Below are 13,956 nucleotides of genomic sequence, written 5' to 3'. Positions count from 1 at the left end.
TTCTGAAGCCACCATTTTAATCAGTCTTGAGGCAAAATATTCATTCATTCCTTCTCTGAGAAGCTCCCATTCCCAAATTCTGTTAAAACCCCGTAAAATCACCAAACCCTGAAACCCGTCAGCACTCTGTGCAGCAGAAACTGTTTGTTGCTTGAAAGGAAAAAGAAAGCTGAGCTGTTTTCAAACTCTTGGGCTCTCTCTCATCCTCATTTAGGGACTTCAACAACAACAACAACAACAACAAAGGGGTTTGCATAGCGATGGAGCAAAATCCTTCATGTATCTTTCTCACAAAGAAGATATTGGGGATGTTTTCATTCTCCCTCCCTGATTTCTTCCCACCCCCCCGGCAATTCCATCGCTCTTCCTTGTCTTCTCCCTCTTTCCCCCCTTTGTCTTTCACTGCTTTCCTCCCCCTTGTCCTTCACTGAAAGCCCCGCTCATTCAGTTACTTGTTGTCATCTCTCCTTGAAGCTACCACCACTGCTGCTCTGGTCAAGAGGTGTTATTTAAAACCCAGCAGCTCCCTAATGTTGTGCAAAGGCATCATCAATCATGCCAGGAAAAGAAAGCACGGCTCATGTGGGTTCAATTAGAGGCACAGTAGTGGGCAGAAGTGGAAGAATACTTAGAGGGGAGGGCACAGCTGTTCATTTTTAAGGAGAGGAAACTTCACACGTGAAGCATCGCTTGAAGAAGGAGCCGGCTGGGATCTTGGGCAGCAGGAAGGAGACATGAATTCTCCCAGGCTGTTAAAAGTCCCGAGAAACAAATCTTTCTGGCACCAGCTTTGTTTAAGTTTGCATCCTCTTCACTGCAGTGCACACTGTATCTTTGGAAGCCCCTTTCCTCTCCCTGCTCTTTCCTCCTTGCCCACCCTCCCTCCTTGCATAAGCCTCCTTTGGAAGGCAGGACATGAAGGGAAGCAGTTGCTGTGATGCCAGTCAAAGCAGCACAAAGTGCCCAAAGTGACAGCTAATAAACCAGATGAGAAAGCCAAGTGCTTCATGTGGGCTGCTGTGAGCTGGGTGACCTTGTCAGATCAGACAGGCTAAACAGGCACGTGCCTGCTCAGCTCTGGGTGGGAGAGCTGCAAAGGGAGAGGCAGATGCTGCCACTAAGACCCAGTGCCAGATCCAAGGGCTGAGCCCATCAGAAATACCCCCATGGTGTGGCATGGAGCTGGGGAGGGACAGGATCCTGCTCAGCAGCCGGGGTGCTGTCCCTGGGCAGTGCAGTGACACACCCTCAGGTGTGACGCTGCAAGAGGGGAAAGCCAAAAGCTGGTGGGTGCCATCAGCGGTGATTTCCATGATGAGTTTGTCCTCTGTACTTCCAATCAGAGCCGCTGGTCTTTGTTTCCATTGCAGGGAATGCTCTCTGCTGTGTCCTGCTGCAGAATTACATGTGCTCCTGTTGCTTGAAGTGATGACATGATAGACATGCTCTAAAATGTGCCATTATTATGTCTGACCTTGAAAACCTCAGCTTCCATCATGCCAAACGTGGAACAAATTACTGGGAAAAGCTGAGAAGCCAGGGTCTTACCCTCATGGGCACAGCTTCTCTGCTTGGGAACGTCCTTCCCAGTGTGCCAGGAAGAGGAAGAGCCATAGGGGTCTGAGAGGACTCTTACAGGTTAGGTTGGGGTTTTTGTGGGGAAGGTACCATGGGGAAAAACCCAGAGATGAAAATGTGGAGACACTAATTACTAACTTTTTCACATCAAGATCTAGAACAGGGGCACAGACAAAGGGCAGTGGGAGTACGGCTGTAGAGAGGGATCTCTTCCAAAGAGAGGGGATCCCAGGTCTGTGGCATTTCCAGCAGGTTCTGGTGTCCCAGAGCTTCCTGCTAACAAAGGCCACGGCTGCAGCTGAAATACTCTCACAAGTGGTAGCTTGGGCAAAACATTCCTCTTGTACGGTGTGGCTGTCACACACAGATATTGCTCCTGTTTAAATTTTTCTGTTATATTCGGGTTTCTGAGTTTGCACTGTTTATTTGGTGTTCTGCAGAGGTACATCTGATGTGCAACCGGTCAGTTTCTCATTAGAGAAGCTTCCTCGTGCACCACACTGTGTCTCAGCAGCCAGCATCAGCTAGTAGGAACACTCATTTATTCCTAAACTCAGAATCACAGCAACACCAATAACTGTATTCCTGGAGCTGAATCTCTTATTGATAGAGCCTCTCTATGTTCAGCATGGATCCAGTATCCAACATGAAACTATGCAAGACCTATTTCTTTTCTATAACATTTGGATAGCCCCTGACATCATTAGCTTGATTTTATTGACATCAATAGCTTGGGTTTATGTTTTAAGTTCCAGCAGCCATGGTGCTGCTGTGTTATTTGATGATAGCATCTGTTAAAGGGAAATGGAGCAGCTCATCCTGGAGTGCTGATGGTTTGCAAGACATGGGAATGTGCTGTATTATCCCTTCTCCTGTGGCCATCACACTGCAACCCCCTGGAAGCACCTTCAGGACATCAACTGCCTGCAGTTCGTATACAATTTTTAATAATACAGGTATTCTGATAAACAACAAAGGCAGAATTAACAGCCACTGGGGAGTGAAATGGTTGGGAATGAGAACACACAGTGTCACTTCACCTGATGGCTCTGAGTATCCCAGAATGTGCTACTCTGAGTTTGTAGAAAAGGCATTTTTTTCCATCAGCAATGCTCCCTGTTTAAATAAACTCCAGTCTAGAAAAGGGGTTTTGTGCCCACTTGGGAAGTGTCCAGTTTCTCAGCTCTGGGACTGCTTTTTCCATTCTGAACGCAACCATATATCAAAGGGAGACAGGTCTGAACTTCTGTTGAAACCATTAGGGTGTTTTTGCAAAAAGGGAATCCAGGTCTCTTTGATGTGTGCTAGAAAAATTCCCCTTCCTTTTATAAACCCAGATCAATGGCCGGCGGTGCAAATCTCCTGTGAGCATACCAGCCCTGAATAAAATACTCCCTGGAGGCAGAGGAGTGCTGCTGTAAGGCTTGGTCAGATTCCTCACCAGTATCTTCCCCTTCTCACGTTTGGGTTTCTCACATTTCTTAACCTCTGTCCCTCTCTTTATTCTGGTGTGGAGGGAAGAGTTAAATTCTTCACTTCTAGTCTTCAATAATTTTCCATTTTTAATTAGAAAGTGGATATGTTGTTTACTCAGTTCTCTTTGCCAACATCTGTTTGTCCCTCATTTGCCCAGTAAATTCATCTGAGCTTTGGATGGGTGGCTCCTTTACCTCCCCCCATTTCTCTCCTTTGCCCCTAGCACTCCAGGATCTCAGTGTGCTGTGCAGTTTGGATTATTCCTCAGATCCATAGAAGTGTAGCTTCTGTGTTGCTGCGGTGGTACAGTGACTTTGGGGAAGTCAGAGCACGGGCACTGGTTCTGTGTACAACCTCTCAAGTTCCAGGTGCCAGTTATGGGCAGGATGCTCTTGGGTCTGTCCATAGCAAACTCCTCCTGGAGAAGGTCTATCTCTCGGGCATTCATGTCCATGGTGTCAGGACAGCAGGGCCTTGATTCTGTGTGGAGCCTTGGGGCACTCTGACAGAAGCCACAACAGCAGCTGTCAGTATCTGCACACAAGGTTGATGTGGCCCAAAGCCCTTCCCCTGGGATCCCCATCCAAGGGTGACTGACACCTCTCGGGAGAGCCGTGGATGAGAGTCCCAAATGGCTTCATGTCAGCTTGGCTTTTACTTCAAACCCAAGAGTGAGTTTGACTACTCAGAAGCACAGGGGGATCCCCTTGGAGTGGCTGTGTCACCACAAAGGTGACAGGGATGGGGGACAGCTGTCAGCTCCAAACAGCTCAGGCTTGTGCTCCTTTCCAATGGCAGGGCAGAGCAGCAGCTTCCCTGCTTGTCTCAGGAGGCCAGACAAGAGTTTGGATTATTTGTAGAGCTCCAGTCTTTCTATGGAAGTGCTTTGGTGTCTCACCGTGGGGGTGGGGGGGAGGGCAGAAAATCCTGTTTCTCTGACACTGTTATGAGCCTTGGTGGGTTTGGTAGCTGCTGTCCAAGTGATGATGGTAGGGACCAGACATGGCTTTGCTTAACTTGTGAGCCAAAATAATGGCTATTAGTAGGCTTGAAATGGTTTTGATCTGTCCCTTGCTGGCTGTGGTGGCTGTAGCCGTGTGTCTTTTTCCAGATGGAGTCCAGTGTCACCATGACTTGCATGGATGGGAAGTGGAACAAGCAGGTGACCTGTGAGCCCGTGGACTGTGGTGTCCCAGACCAGTACCATGTCTACCCAGCCACCTTCAACTGCAGTGAGGGGACCACCTTTGGCAAGAAATGCTCCTTCACCTGCCGACCTCCTGCTCTTCTGAAAGGTATTGGGGGTGTCTGTGCAGCGACCTGAGAGAAACAGCTAACACAGACTGCTCCTAGGAATACATGTTGCTGTTGCTGTTGGTTTAGAATTATTCAGGATATTTTAAGTAGGAAGAATTATGGGACTCTACGGAAGGTTTATTTGTATTAGAAGTTAAGTTCCTTTGCATCTCTCTATTACCTTACTTTGACCTTTCCTTGATCGTGGCTGGCCAGGCAGTAATGACAGGGAATATTGCTTCCATACAACCAAAACATGGAAAAGTCATGGGGATAAATCAGATTGAACTCTCTCATCTTCTTTCCCATGCTTTGTCTGTTTCCACTGTCTGTCTCCCTTCTATGCCTCCTCCATGTATTTGGAAAGGCAAAAGAAGAATGAAAAGCCCCATGCCCCAGTGGCACAGACCCCCGTCACTGCTTTTTCTAATCCACCATCACCCTTCTCCTTTTCCACGCTCACCTTGCTCTACTCTGACCTTCCTCTCCTCTTCTTGTTTGGGACTCTTTACTTTTTTCTTTTTTCTTTAATTTTTTCCCCTAGAAAGAATACAGCTTTCTGCCCTCTTTCCTTTCCGCATCTACCTTCTTCCCTGCTACTTTTCTGCTAACATCTGCATCCTCTTCTCCGCACCATCAACTCTTCTGCTCGCTGGCACATTTCCCTCTTTGATCTGGGCCTCAGGAAGCAAGAAAAGATACCATTGTTAATTTGAAGGAACATTGGACCCAAATTAACTTGTCCATCTTCCAGTGGAGTAAACTTAACTGCTGTTGTCAACTCAGATACAAACACTGCATACGATTTTTTTGTACCTGTGGTTTCTCCTTTTCTGCTGGGATTCATTGCAAACCCCAAAAGGGAAGGCATGGGAAGTGTTCTTCATTTCAGGGAAAGGCTATGTTGATTTCTTCATATATAAGGAAATTGCTTAGTTCTTTTTAACTCTGATGGAAGATAGCCACAGCAGCCAACACACAGTCAAAGTTATGAGTACTCAAAGGGTAGTTAAGAGAAAATTAAGACTACTTTTTAACAAAAACCTCCCTTTTTCTGTTTATACACTCAGAGGGCCATCTTCAACAAAAGCTATTTTATCATTTAAAGTGCTTCAAATTTTTTTGAGCGGGCAGTGAAAATAATTATACTCATCATGACCAACAAGAGCTGATGACTCAGGGGTAGCTGGAGGGATGACAACCAACCCCAGGTCAGGGGCTGCACCTCTGGTGTGTAGCATCACTTCACTTTTGTCCAGAAGCGCTGTGAGCTGTGAGGTAAAGGCACTGTTCGGTGTAGAGCCGTCACTGATGACTAATAATGTTGCCACTAAGCTTCTGGAGAACAGCGCTCGAGTGACTCATGCCTAATTCAATCACTGACGTCATGACAGCCACTGTTGGTAATGTCACAGCTTATCGCTTTGCAGTGGCAAGTATGATATCACCACGGCTGGGCTGGGAGCTGCTGCATGAGTCAGAGCAGAGGAACATGCTGGTGCTCCAGAAAAGAACTCCCTTCTGCACAAAATACCTCTGCAATCATCTGCAGTTGGGGAGGGGAGAGAGAAATCCAGGGCTGATTTAATGCGGCTTCTCTTATCTTTGAGGGCAGGGCAGGAGGGCTCCTCCACATACCTTCCTGAGCCCTCCAGAGCCTTTTGTTTTCTTCTTTGAATTCCAGCCTCATGCTCGGGCTCTCTTCCTCCCCTCGCAGAGAGATGGCATTGCTCTGGGGTTAGCAGTTTGTCAGTATTATTTCGGATAACTCCGAAGTTGGCTCACTGTTGAAAATATGTCTTGTGGGTTGAGAAGAGTTCCTGCAGCAATGCTCGGGGATTTCAATGGAGTATTAGGGATTTTTGAAGGGTTAGTGGCTCATAGCTGTGCTTTGTTTCTTAGGAAAAGCTTATTCCTTTTCAACATATGGTATAAAATAACAAAGAATGTAAAATACACTGAGACTGGGCTACTTTTAGCTTAACCTTCTGAAGTCAAGTAGGTCATAGCAGAGGCAAATAGATCTATTGTACCTTTTACCTTTGAGGTGTTGGCCAAGAAAGCTTCCTGAGGAAAATGAGTCTCTAATGAGTATTATGAATCGTATTTATCACAGTAGTCCCCAAGGACTGAGAGTCCCCAGCTGAGAATGGCTCCTCATTGTGTTGGAGTAGTGACTCTAATACTAACAGATGCTGCTCCAAAAGGCTCCAAATTGAAATAAAAGGGACAGATTCAGGAAAAAGATATAACACAGAAGCAGAATGAAGAATGTGATGGCACCAAACCCTCTGTTAAAGCCATGGCTTTGGAGAGGAGGGGGTTGGTGTATGAAACAAGTTTCCTTTCAGAGAGGAACAAAATAAGGAAGAGAAATACAAAAGATGACAAAGCCTGTGTGGCTTCCCCTATGCTATAGCATTTCCTGAAATAAGCACTGCCTGCCTGTCACCTGAAAGCAGAGTTCTTAATGATTTAATGACATCATCTAGAGCGAGAGAACACACAGGACATGTGAATGTTCAGTGCAGTTGGATTTGTCAAATCGGCTGAGGGGGCTTTTGATGCATTATGGGTGTAATGACATTTCAAAAGAAAATAGTCCTGCTGAACGTCGCTCACTGTTCTTCTCAGGAAACAACAGCAACTTGACCTGCATGGAGGACGGGCTGTGGTCCTTTCCTGAGGCCCTGTGTGAGCTGATGTGTCGAGCACCCTCCGTCGTCCCCAATGCGGATCTCCAGACCACTCGCTGCCGAGAAGACAAGCACAAAGTGGGCTCATTCTGCAAGTACAAATGCAAACCAGGTTACCACGTCCCTGGATCCTCCAGAAAATCAAGAAAGTACGTGAAAGACTAAAGCTATGCCATCAGTCTGATTCAGAAAGCCATGAGTTAAATTTATTTTGGGAAGGGGGTGTTTATCACAGACTCCACGTGCCATAGGGAATAGCATGGAGCAATTCCTTCATGCAGGTATCTGTGCTGTGTCAGTTTAGGCACCCAGCTCCCTTAGGCTTGTTTGAAAATCCTGACCAGTGCTCAAAAAACAGACTTTACCTTAGAAATACCCCTTTGATATGCAGCCTGGGGAGTCCCCTTTGAAACCCTGCAGAAAAGGGTTAGTGCTGTCGTATACTTCTGACTCTGCACAAACCCACTTCAAACCAACCACAGCCCACAAGCCTGGGAAGCTGAGTTCTTGGGAGATGTGTCCAAGGCCAAAAGAGGAGTTTAGGCTGGGCAGCTCAATGTTGGTTTTGCAAATAATCGTTATTTTTGCTCAGAGACCTCATGACGCAGATTCACAACTTGTTCTCCAAGTGTTAAAAGCTCGAGCACACCCATCCCCTGCAACCTGCTAGCAGAGCTCAGAGGCTTTAGAGGCTCCCAGCTGACTCAGCCACTCACTAAATGTTGCTTTTTTCTGCACAAAAAGGCGAGCCTTTAAGATCCAGTGCACACAAGATGGCACGTGGCTGCCGGGCGCCTGTGTGCCCGTCACCTGTGACCCTCCACCTTCCAAGTTCCACGGGCTCTACCAGTGCTCCAATGGCTTCCAGTTCAACAGCGAGTGCCGGATCAAGTGCGAGGATGATGACAGTGAGTCGGTGAGTCTCCCTTACCCGAGCTACCTCAGCCCATACAAGTCTGGCTTTACCATATCTTCCCTAAGGACACTGGTCTTGGAGAGGCCGAGGGACAATGAGCTCTTCCAAGAACAGAGAAATGCAGAAGGGAAAAACATAATTAAAGTAGAGGGAGAGCCTGGGAATATTATTTTTATGACAGCAGTAGCAGTATTAACTATTAGCTGCAGAGGATTAGAAGTGACTGACTTACTGTTTCTGGACAGTAAGTGGCAGAAAGATCTGCCTCAGTGGCTTTATGATCTGGCTAGAAAATACAGAGCAACAAATGAAAGTAAATAGAATGTGAGTTATCTGCACTTATCCCATTTGTTCATTCTGTTTCACCTTGCTTTTCTCTCCAGTTCTTACCATTGTATGTTTGTGTGTCTTGTGATAATTTAATGCCATAGGGATTGCAACTACTCAGGTGAACTCTTTCTAAACTTCCATGTTTTTCTGGCTGTGAAGGTGTCATTTGGCATCAGAGGTCAGATCCTCCTCTGGCACAAATCAGCGTGTTGCCTTTGGCTTCCTGGAAGCTCTGTTCACTGATATGAGAAGGTCTGGCCTCTACTATCTTGTTTGAAATGCCTAGTTTTCCTCACCAGAGGTAATTATAGTTTGTGAGATAAGTAGCTTCTCCCAGAAGTGGTGCTGCTGCTGCTCCCTGCAGTTGGGAAGAAAAAGTGGGGATGTGGAATCTGCAGCTATGGCAGGCACTGCATGGAGCAGGGAGTGCTCTGACAAGGGCTGTTTAATTTCATTCCAGAATCTGAGGACATTGAAAAAGGTACCAACCCTGCCCTAGGGCCGGTTATGTGAAAGACACCTCTGGTAGCTGCTCCGCAGGTTAAAAGCCCCTGTTCCCTGCCCTCTGGCCTGCCCTCTCCACAGGGACAACAGGCAGAGCCCTGGCATTTCACATCAGGGCACCTGGAGAAGTTTTCCTTGTTCAAGACTTGGAGTGAGGTTGTGAGCAGTGTGAAATGAGAAGTTGCAGGCGTGAGTGCAGAGTGGGTGGGAGCTCTGGGATATGGCAGCTGTGGCTTTGTGCATCCACCACTTGCTCAGAGGAGTCAGCATGGCTGGTGCCGTGTTCCAGCACTGCCAGTGCAGGGCAACTGGGACCTCCAGGGCAATGACAGCTGGTGGAACGGGTTGTCTTTGCTTTTAAGCGGGGTGAACACAAAGAGGAGCAAGCAGTGGAGTCAGGGTTACAGCAGTAATGAAGTGAGCTCTGGAAAGAGAGAGATGCAGCTCTGTCTGCATTCACTGGGAGGGACAGGAAAGCACCTTGGGCAAAGGAGCAGATAACATCTTGAGAAAGGGATTTACAGTGAAAAGTATTTTCAGTTATCCCAGCAAATAGGCTACAGAAGAAGAGGGAGGACTCCTGGCACAAGCCAGAACCACTTGAGAGGTGTTAATTATTTAAGGATTAAACCCCACTAAGTCTCTCTCAGCTATATAAGGTGATAATACACGTTGCATCCAAGCAAGAAACCCAGCAGGGATTTTCACAAGAGATTTTGCAGGTCAGGGAATGATGGACAGTATGTTACTATAGCAATGGATATCCTGGGATCTCCGAGTATGTTGCTGAAACTATATAAGAGTACCCTCAAGCACAGCCAGCTCCAGGAACATAAATCAGGTTTCATGGCTCACCTTTGAGAATCATGTTTGAACCCTGGCATGGAAATTGCAAGGGAAGTGCACCACATTTGCTAAAACAGCAAATTGTGCTCAATTATCATTTAGCAATTTATTCCTGACTTTGTCACCATGCTGAAAGATCATTACTTGGCTGCACATACAGCATCTCTTAATCACCAGGAACGTAATGGTCATTTAAGCAGGTACCTCCCCTGGCACCAGAGCAAGGGTCTTCCATTTCTGCATATTGTACACAAATCATATGAACAGTCAGATCTAAATTAATCAATCTCTGTCAAACTGGCCCTTAGGTGAGAATCACCAAGCTGGATCACACCCTGAGTCCATCTGCTCCATTATCCTTTCATATGATTTCCTTATTACTTTTGGCAATGGCCAGATGTCTAGAGAAGGGGAAGCAGGTCCCACACCGTAGTCTGCTGCTAAGACCACTTTTCATCTCACTAAACATTGTGTTCATTAACAAAGCTGAGCAAAAAAAGGGAAGCATTAGGACGTTAAGGACAAGACTAACACTGAAGGCTGTGCCCTCTTCCATGCCGGTACCAGGGGCTTATGCAGGTCCCTGTGCAACAATGGGTGTGGGTCGTAGGGCAGAGCTCCTCCAAAAAGTTCAGCAGCCCCGCAGGGATCCCAGTATAGACAGCACATTAAAGGATCCCCAAAGATATCCAGCACAGTCTCCAAGAGCAGGGTGGGTAGATTGTAGGCAATGTGCCTGGAATGAAAACGGGTGAGGAGAAGCAGAGATCCTGCATGGTTCTCCCACCCAGCAAGGCCCCCACAGGAGGTTTGGAGCCCAACCACAGCAGACATCCTCCTGTTGAATGTCCCACATCGCCCCATGGCAGTCGGGTTCGCAGATCCCACAGAACAGCTTGTTTGCACAGAAATCCCCAGTGCCGTGAGGATAGATCTGACAATAGATTGCCTGTGCACTCCTTTGTTGTTTTTAAAGGGCATGATATTTCCCCTCGGACTTTGGTATTCATTCTCCAGTATCATACAGAGAATCTTTTCTATAAGAGAAATGTCATATTCTATTCCTTGCCCCTTCCCACACCAGAGGATTTTTTCCTCCTCCCCACCTGCCTCTGTGCGTGTCCATCTCAGCCCCTTTGCCTGCTGTCACTCAAGGCAGCCAAGCTCTAAAGAGCACGTTCTGCCCTGCTAAGCTCATGTCCCGCTCTCCCTTCCTCCTTCAGACGGCCGTTGGGGATTCTTTCTTTTTCAAGACAAAGATGATGTAACTGGTTAGAAATTGCGAAGAGGAAAAAGGTTGTCTGCATTCAACACCAACCTTCAACAAGGAGGAAGGCAAACGGGGTGAAGGCACCTTTATTGCAACAGGAGTGGGGCTGTTGTAAGGTGGAGAGCTTGCAAGGGGCTTGTAAAGACCTTGAATTGCACAGAGGAGATGTCTGTGTTTGTGTGTGTGTGAGAGAGAGAGAGCAGTGCAGGTTTCGTTTTCTTTAGTCTTTGGAAGAAAACTCCTTCTTGCCCCCCCCAGGGCTGGCAGTCCCAACCAGGAGCTTTTCCAGCTCCAGCAGAACTTTGCTCACAGCTCAGCTCTGCTCACCTCTCACCTCTCAGCCTCTCCTGGCTATTTCTGTGTCAATCCTCATTATCTCCTTCTCTCATTCCCAGGGCCGTGGGAGCAATGTGATCCACTGCCGGAAGGATGGCACCTGGAGCGGGTCCTTCCACCTGTGCAGGGAGATGCAGGGGCAGTGTGCTCTGCCCACCCAGCTCAACAGCCACCTGAAGCTGCAGTGCGCCGGCGGCTACGGCATAGGTGGGTGAGCACCCCTGGACACCTGTCCCCAGGTGGGAGCAGACAGCAGGACACCAGGAAGAGGATGGGAATGACAGGGAGGGAGGAAGGAGCCTGCAGTCCTTCAAGTCACCTCCTGTGGGTCTGTTTGCCCAAGTGAGAACCTGCTATGGGAGGCTTTTCAGGGAAATGCTTTTAGCAAAGGTGAAGCTCTGAGAGCATCATGTAACATGCTCTGACTGCAGGTTCCTTGCAGGGCTTCCAGTTTCATGGTGTCCCTTCTTGGCCAGCTGGTTTTCAGGGGCAGCAGCATGCCAGGCTGTGCCAGAGACACATCCAGTCTGCAAAATACATGCAGGGATTGTACCTGCTTCTGCTCTTACACTTTTGTAATGTCCCACTCCTTCAGCCACGTGCACAAACCCGGCGCTCCAGAGGCTGAAAGGCAGGGAGGTGACAGGAGAATGCAGCACCAGGATAATTCAGGTCTCCCCAGAAACAGTATGAGACCAGCTGAGCATCCCCTTTGGTATGACAGTTGTTTAGGAGCTGTTTTAAAAGGTCCACTTTCCTCCTTCTTTCTGGGGTACCTGTTCCCTCTGCAAGGGTGATGACCCCTGCACTCATCTTGGCTTTGTATCACCCAGGCGCAGGGAGGGACAGACGCGGAGCCGTCCACACAATATTGTATTTTCAGCTCCCATTTTGGGGGTCTCCCTGCTGTAAGGGCTGCAACAGGAGCTGCACTGCCTGCAGCCCACACAGGTTTGCGAGGCCCCTTCCTGCAGTCCCCCTCCCAGCCCCTGCCATCCCCCTCCTGCCTCCGCCTGTCCCTTTGAACTTGGAGAAATTTCCTCTTTGCACGGCTCCCTCATTATATCGCAGCCATGCGGAGGACCACGAGCCTCCTTGTGTTCCCTCCCTGGGGAGGAGAACACGACCTGGATGAGATCACCGCTCTGTAATGATGCCAATTACAGATCATATATCAAAACAATTCCGACCCGCTCCTCTCCATGATCGTGGTGGAGCGCGGGAGAGCGAGTGGCAAGGAGGCTGCGGCGACTCTTAATGTGGAGAGGCGTTTTACCCTTGAGACGAGGTTACCTCCAGGGCCAGACAGGTTTTTGCAAGGAGAGAAACCCCAGTTCCTGGTTTGCAGGGGATCATCTTTGTGCTGGGTGCCTGCCAGCTCTCACTCCTCTCTCAGTGACTGTTGGCAGGTGCCAATCCCAGGGTCTGATGGCCCTGACCCCGGGGTTGGACCACACAGCATCATGGAGGTGAGGGATGCGTGGGGCAGACCCCCCACAAGAGTGTGGCTCTCTCTGGAGAGGGATTTAGACCTCAGAGAGGGCAAAGCAGCCGCTAGGTCTCATCCTCAGCAGATGGAGACATACCACACACTTTGTAGGCTCACCCAGCACCAACTTTTGGGATCAGATGTTGGGGTTTTCCTCTCTTCCTTGCATTTTTGAAAGTCTGATCAATGTCCTTTTGAAAAGGTGCTCTCCTGCCACTCATTCACTATGGGGGTGGTGTCAATGGCCCTTGGAGCCACTACCAGGTGTCCTGGGAAAGCAAAACAAACCCCAAGCACTCCCCATCTTTCCAGCCCAGGTCTGGCTGCTCCCACTGACTCCTCCAAGTGGAGTATGTGGGAAGGCAGAAGCAGGTGGGAAAATAATAGCAACCAGTCGTGGTCACTACGAATCCCACACACCTTCGGTAATTCCTCAGACACCTAATCTGCCCTTCCAGGCTGAGGCGTGTGTTGAGCCAAAGGTTCAGCTCTTCAAACCAGTGCAGAGATTACTTCCTCCCCCAGCGCTGATTGGAGTGCAGAAATCCTAATGACATGTTTGCAGCAGCTGTGCCATTCAAGAGTGATTTTCCAGGGGGGAAATGGTAATGGTCCAACACACAAGGGCTTACGGTTGTGTCACCACAGGGCTCTGGGATATTGCTGCAGAGTATCGCAGCATGTTTTAATAAAGAAAGGACAGGATTCCCACTGGCCATGACAGTTAATCAGAGAAAAAGCAGGTTTATGTGTGAACAAAGCCATCATTACCTTTCTGCGTACTTTTCATCAACTGTGGGACTTGGGTGATAGCGTGTCTTCAATATCATTAGGCTTGGTCACCCTTTGGAAGATTATTATTGGATGTTTGTAAATCTGACAGATCAAACAATAGGTTTCTGCCATGTCATAGGTGAGATGAGTTCGACAGCCTCTGCCTAATCAGCCCCACTGCTTGAAAGAGCAGTTGAAATGGAAAAACCTTCACACTGCCTTGATGATCTGAAGGCGCAAAACCTGACCCCCTTCTTGGAGTTAATAGCCAGAGAAATACTTAGATTTGCAGCTCGTACAAAAAGGCCCTGGAATATCTGCCACCCCCATGCTGTCCTGCTGAGCGCAGGGTTGTGCTCAGCACTTCACGTGTGGCTAGGAGATATGTGATAGTTATGGTTGACTGCTAATTGCAATTTAGGAAAAACGAGCCGTAATCCTGTCC

The 13,956-nt window shown here is 48.2% G+C and overlaps 1 protein-coding gene across 1 annotated transcript in view; it reads left to right on the top strand.

The window, feature by feature from the left end:
- Positions 1-13,956, top strand: part of PAPPA (pappalysin 1) — a 180,471-nt gene that overhangs the window by 138,859 nt on the left and 27,656 nt on the right. Inside the window, exons 15-18 of the mRNA XM_032130945.1 lie at positions 4,166-4,349; positions 6,985-7,195; positions 7,791-7,962; positions 11,308-11,455. Of these exons, the coding sequence (XP_031986836.1) occupies positions 4,166-4,349; positions 6,985-7,195; positions 7,791-7,962; positions 11,308-11,455 (715 nt within the window). The remainder of the gene's footprint in view (positions 1-4,165; positions 4,350-6,984; positions 7,196-7,790; positions 7,963-11,307; positions 11,456-13,956) is intronic.

Source organism: Corvus moneduloides, chromosome 21 (genome assembly GCF_009650955.1).
Source record: "Corvus moneduloides isolate bCorMon1 chromosome 21, bCorMon1.pri, whole genome shotgun sequence".
Classification (NCBI taxonomy): Eukaryota; Metazoa; Chordata; class Aves; order Passeriformes; family Corvidae; genus Corvus; species Corvus moneduloides.
The sequence above is the reverse complement of the archived record's forward strand: the minus strand, read 5'-3'. Positions and strand labels throughout refer to the sequence as shown.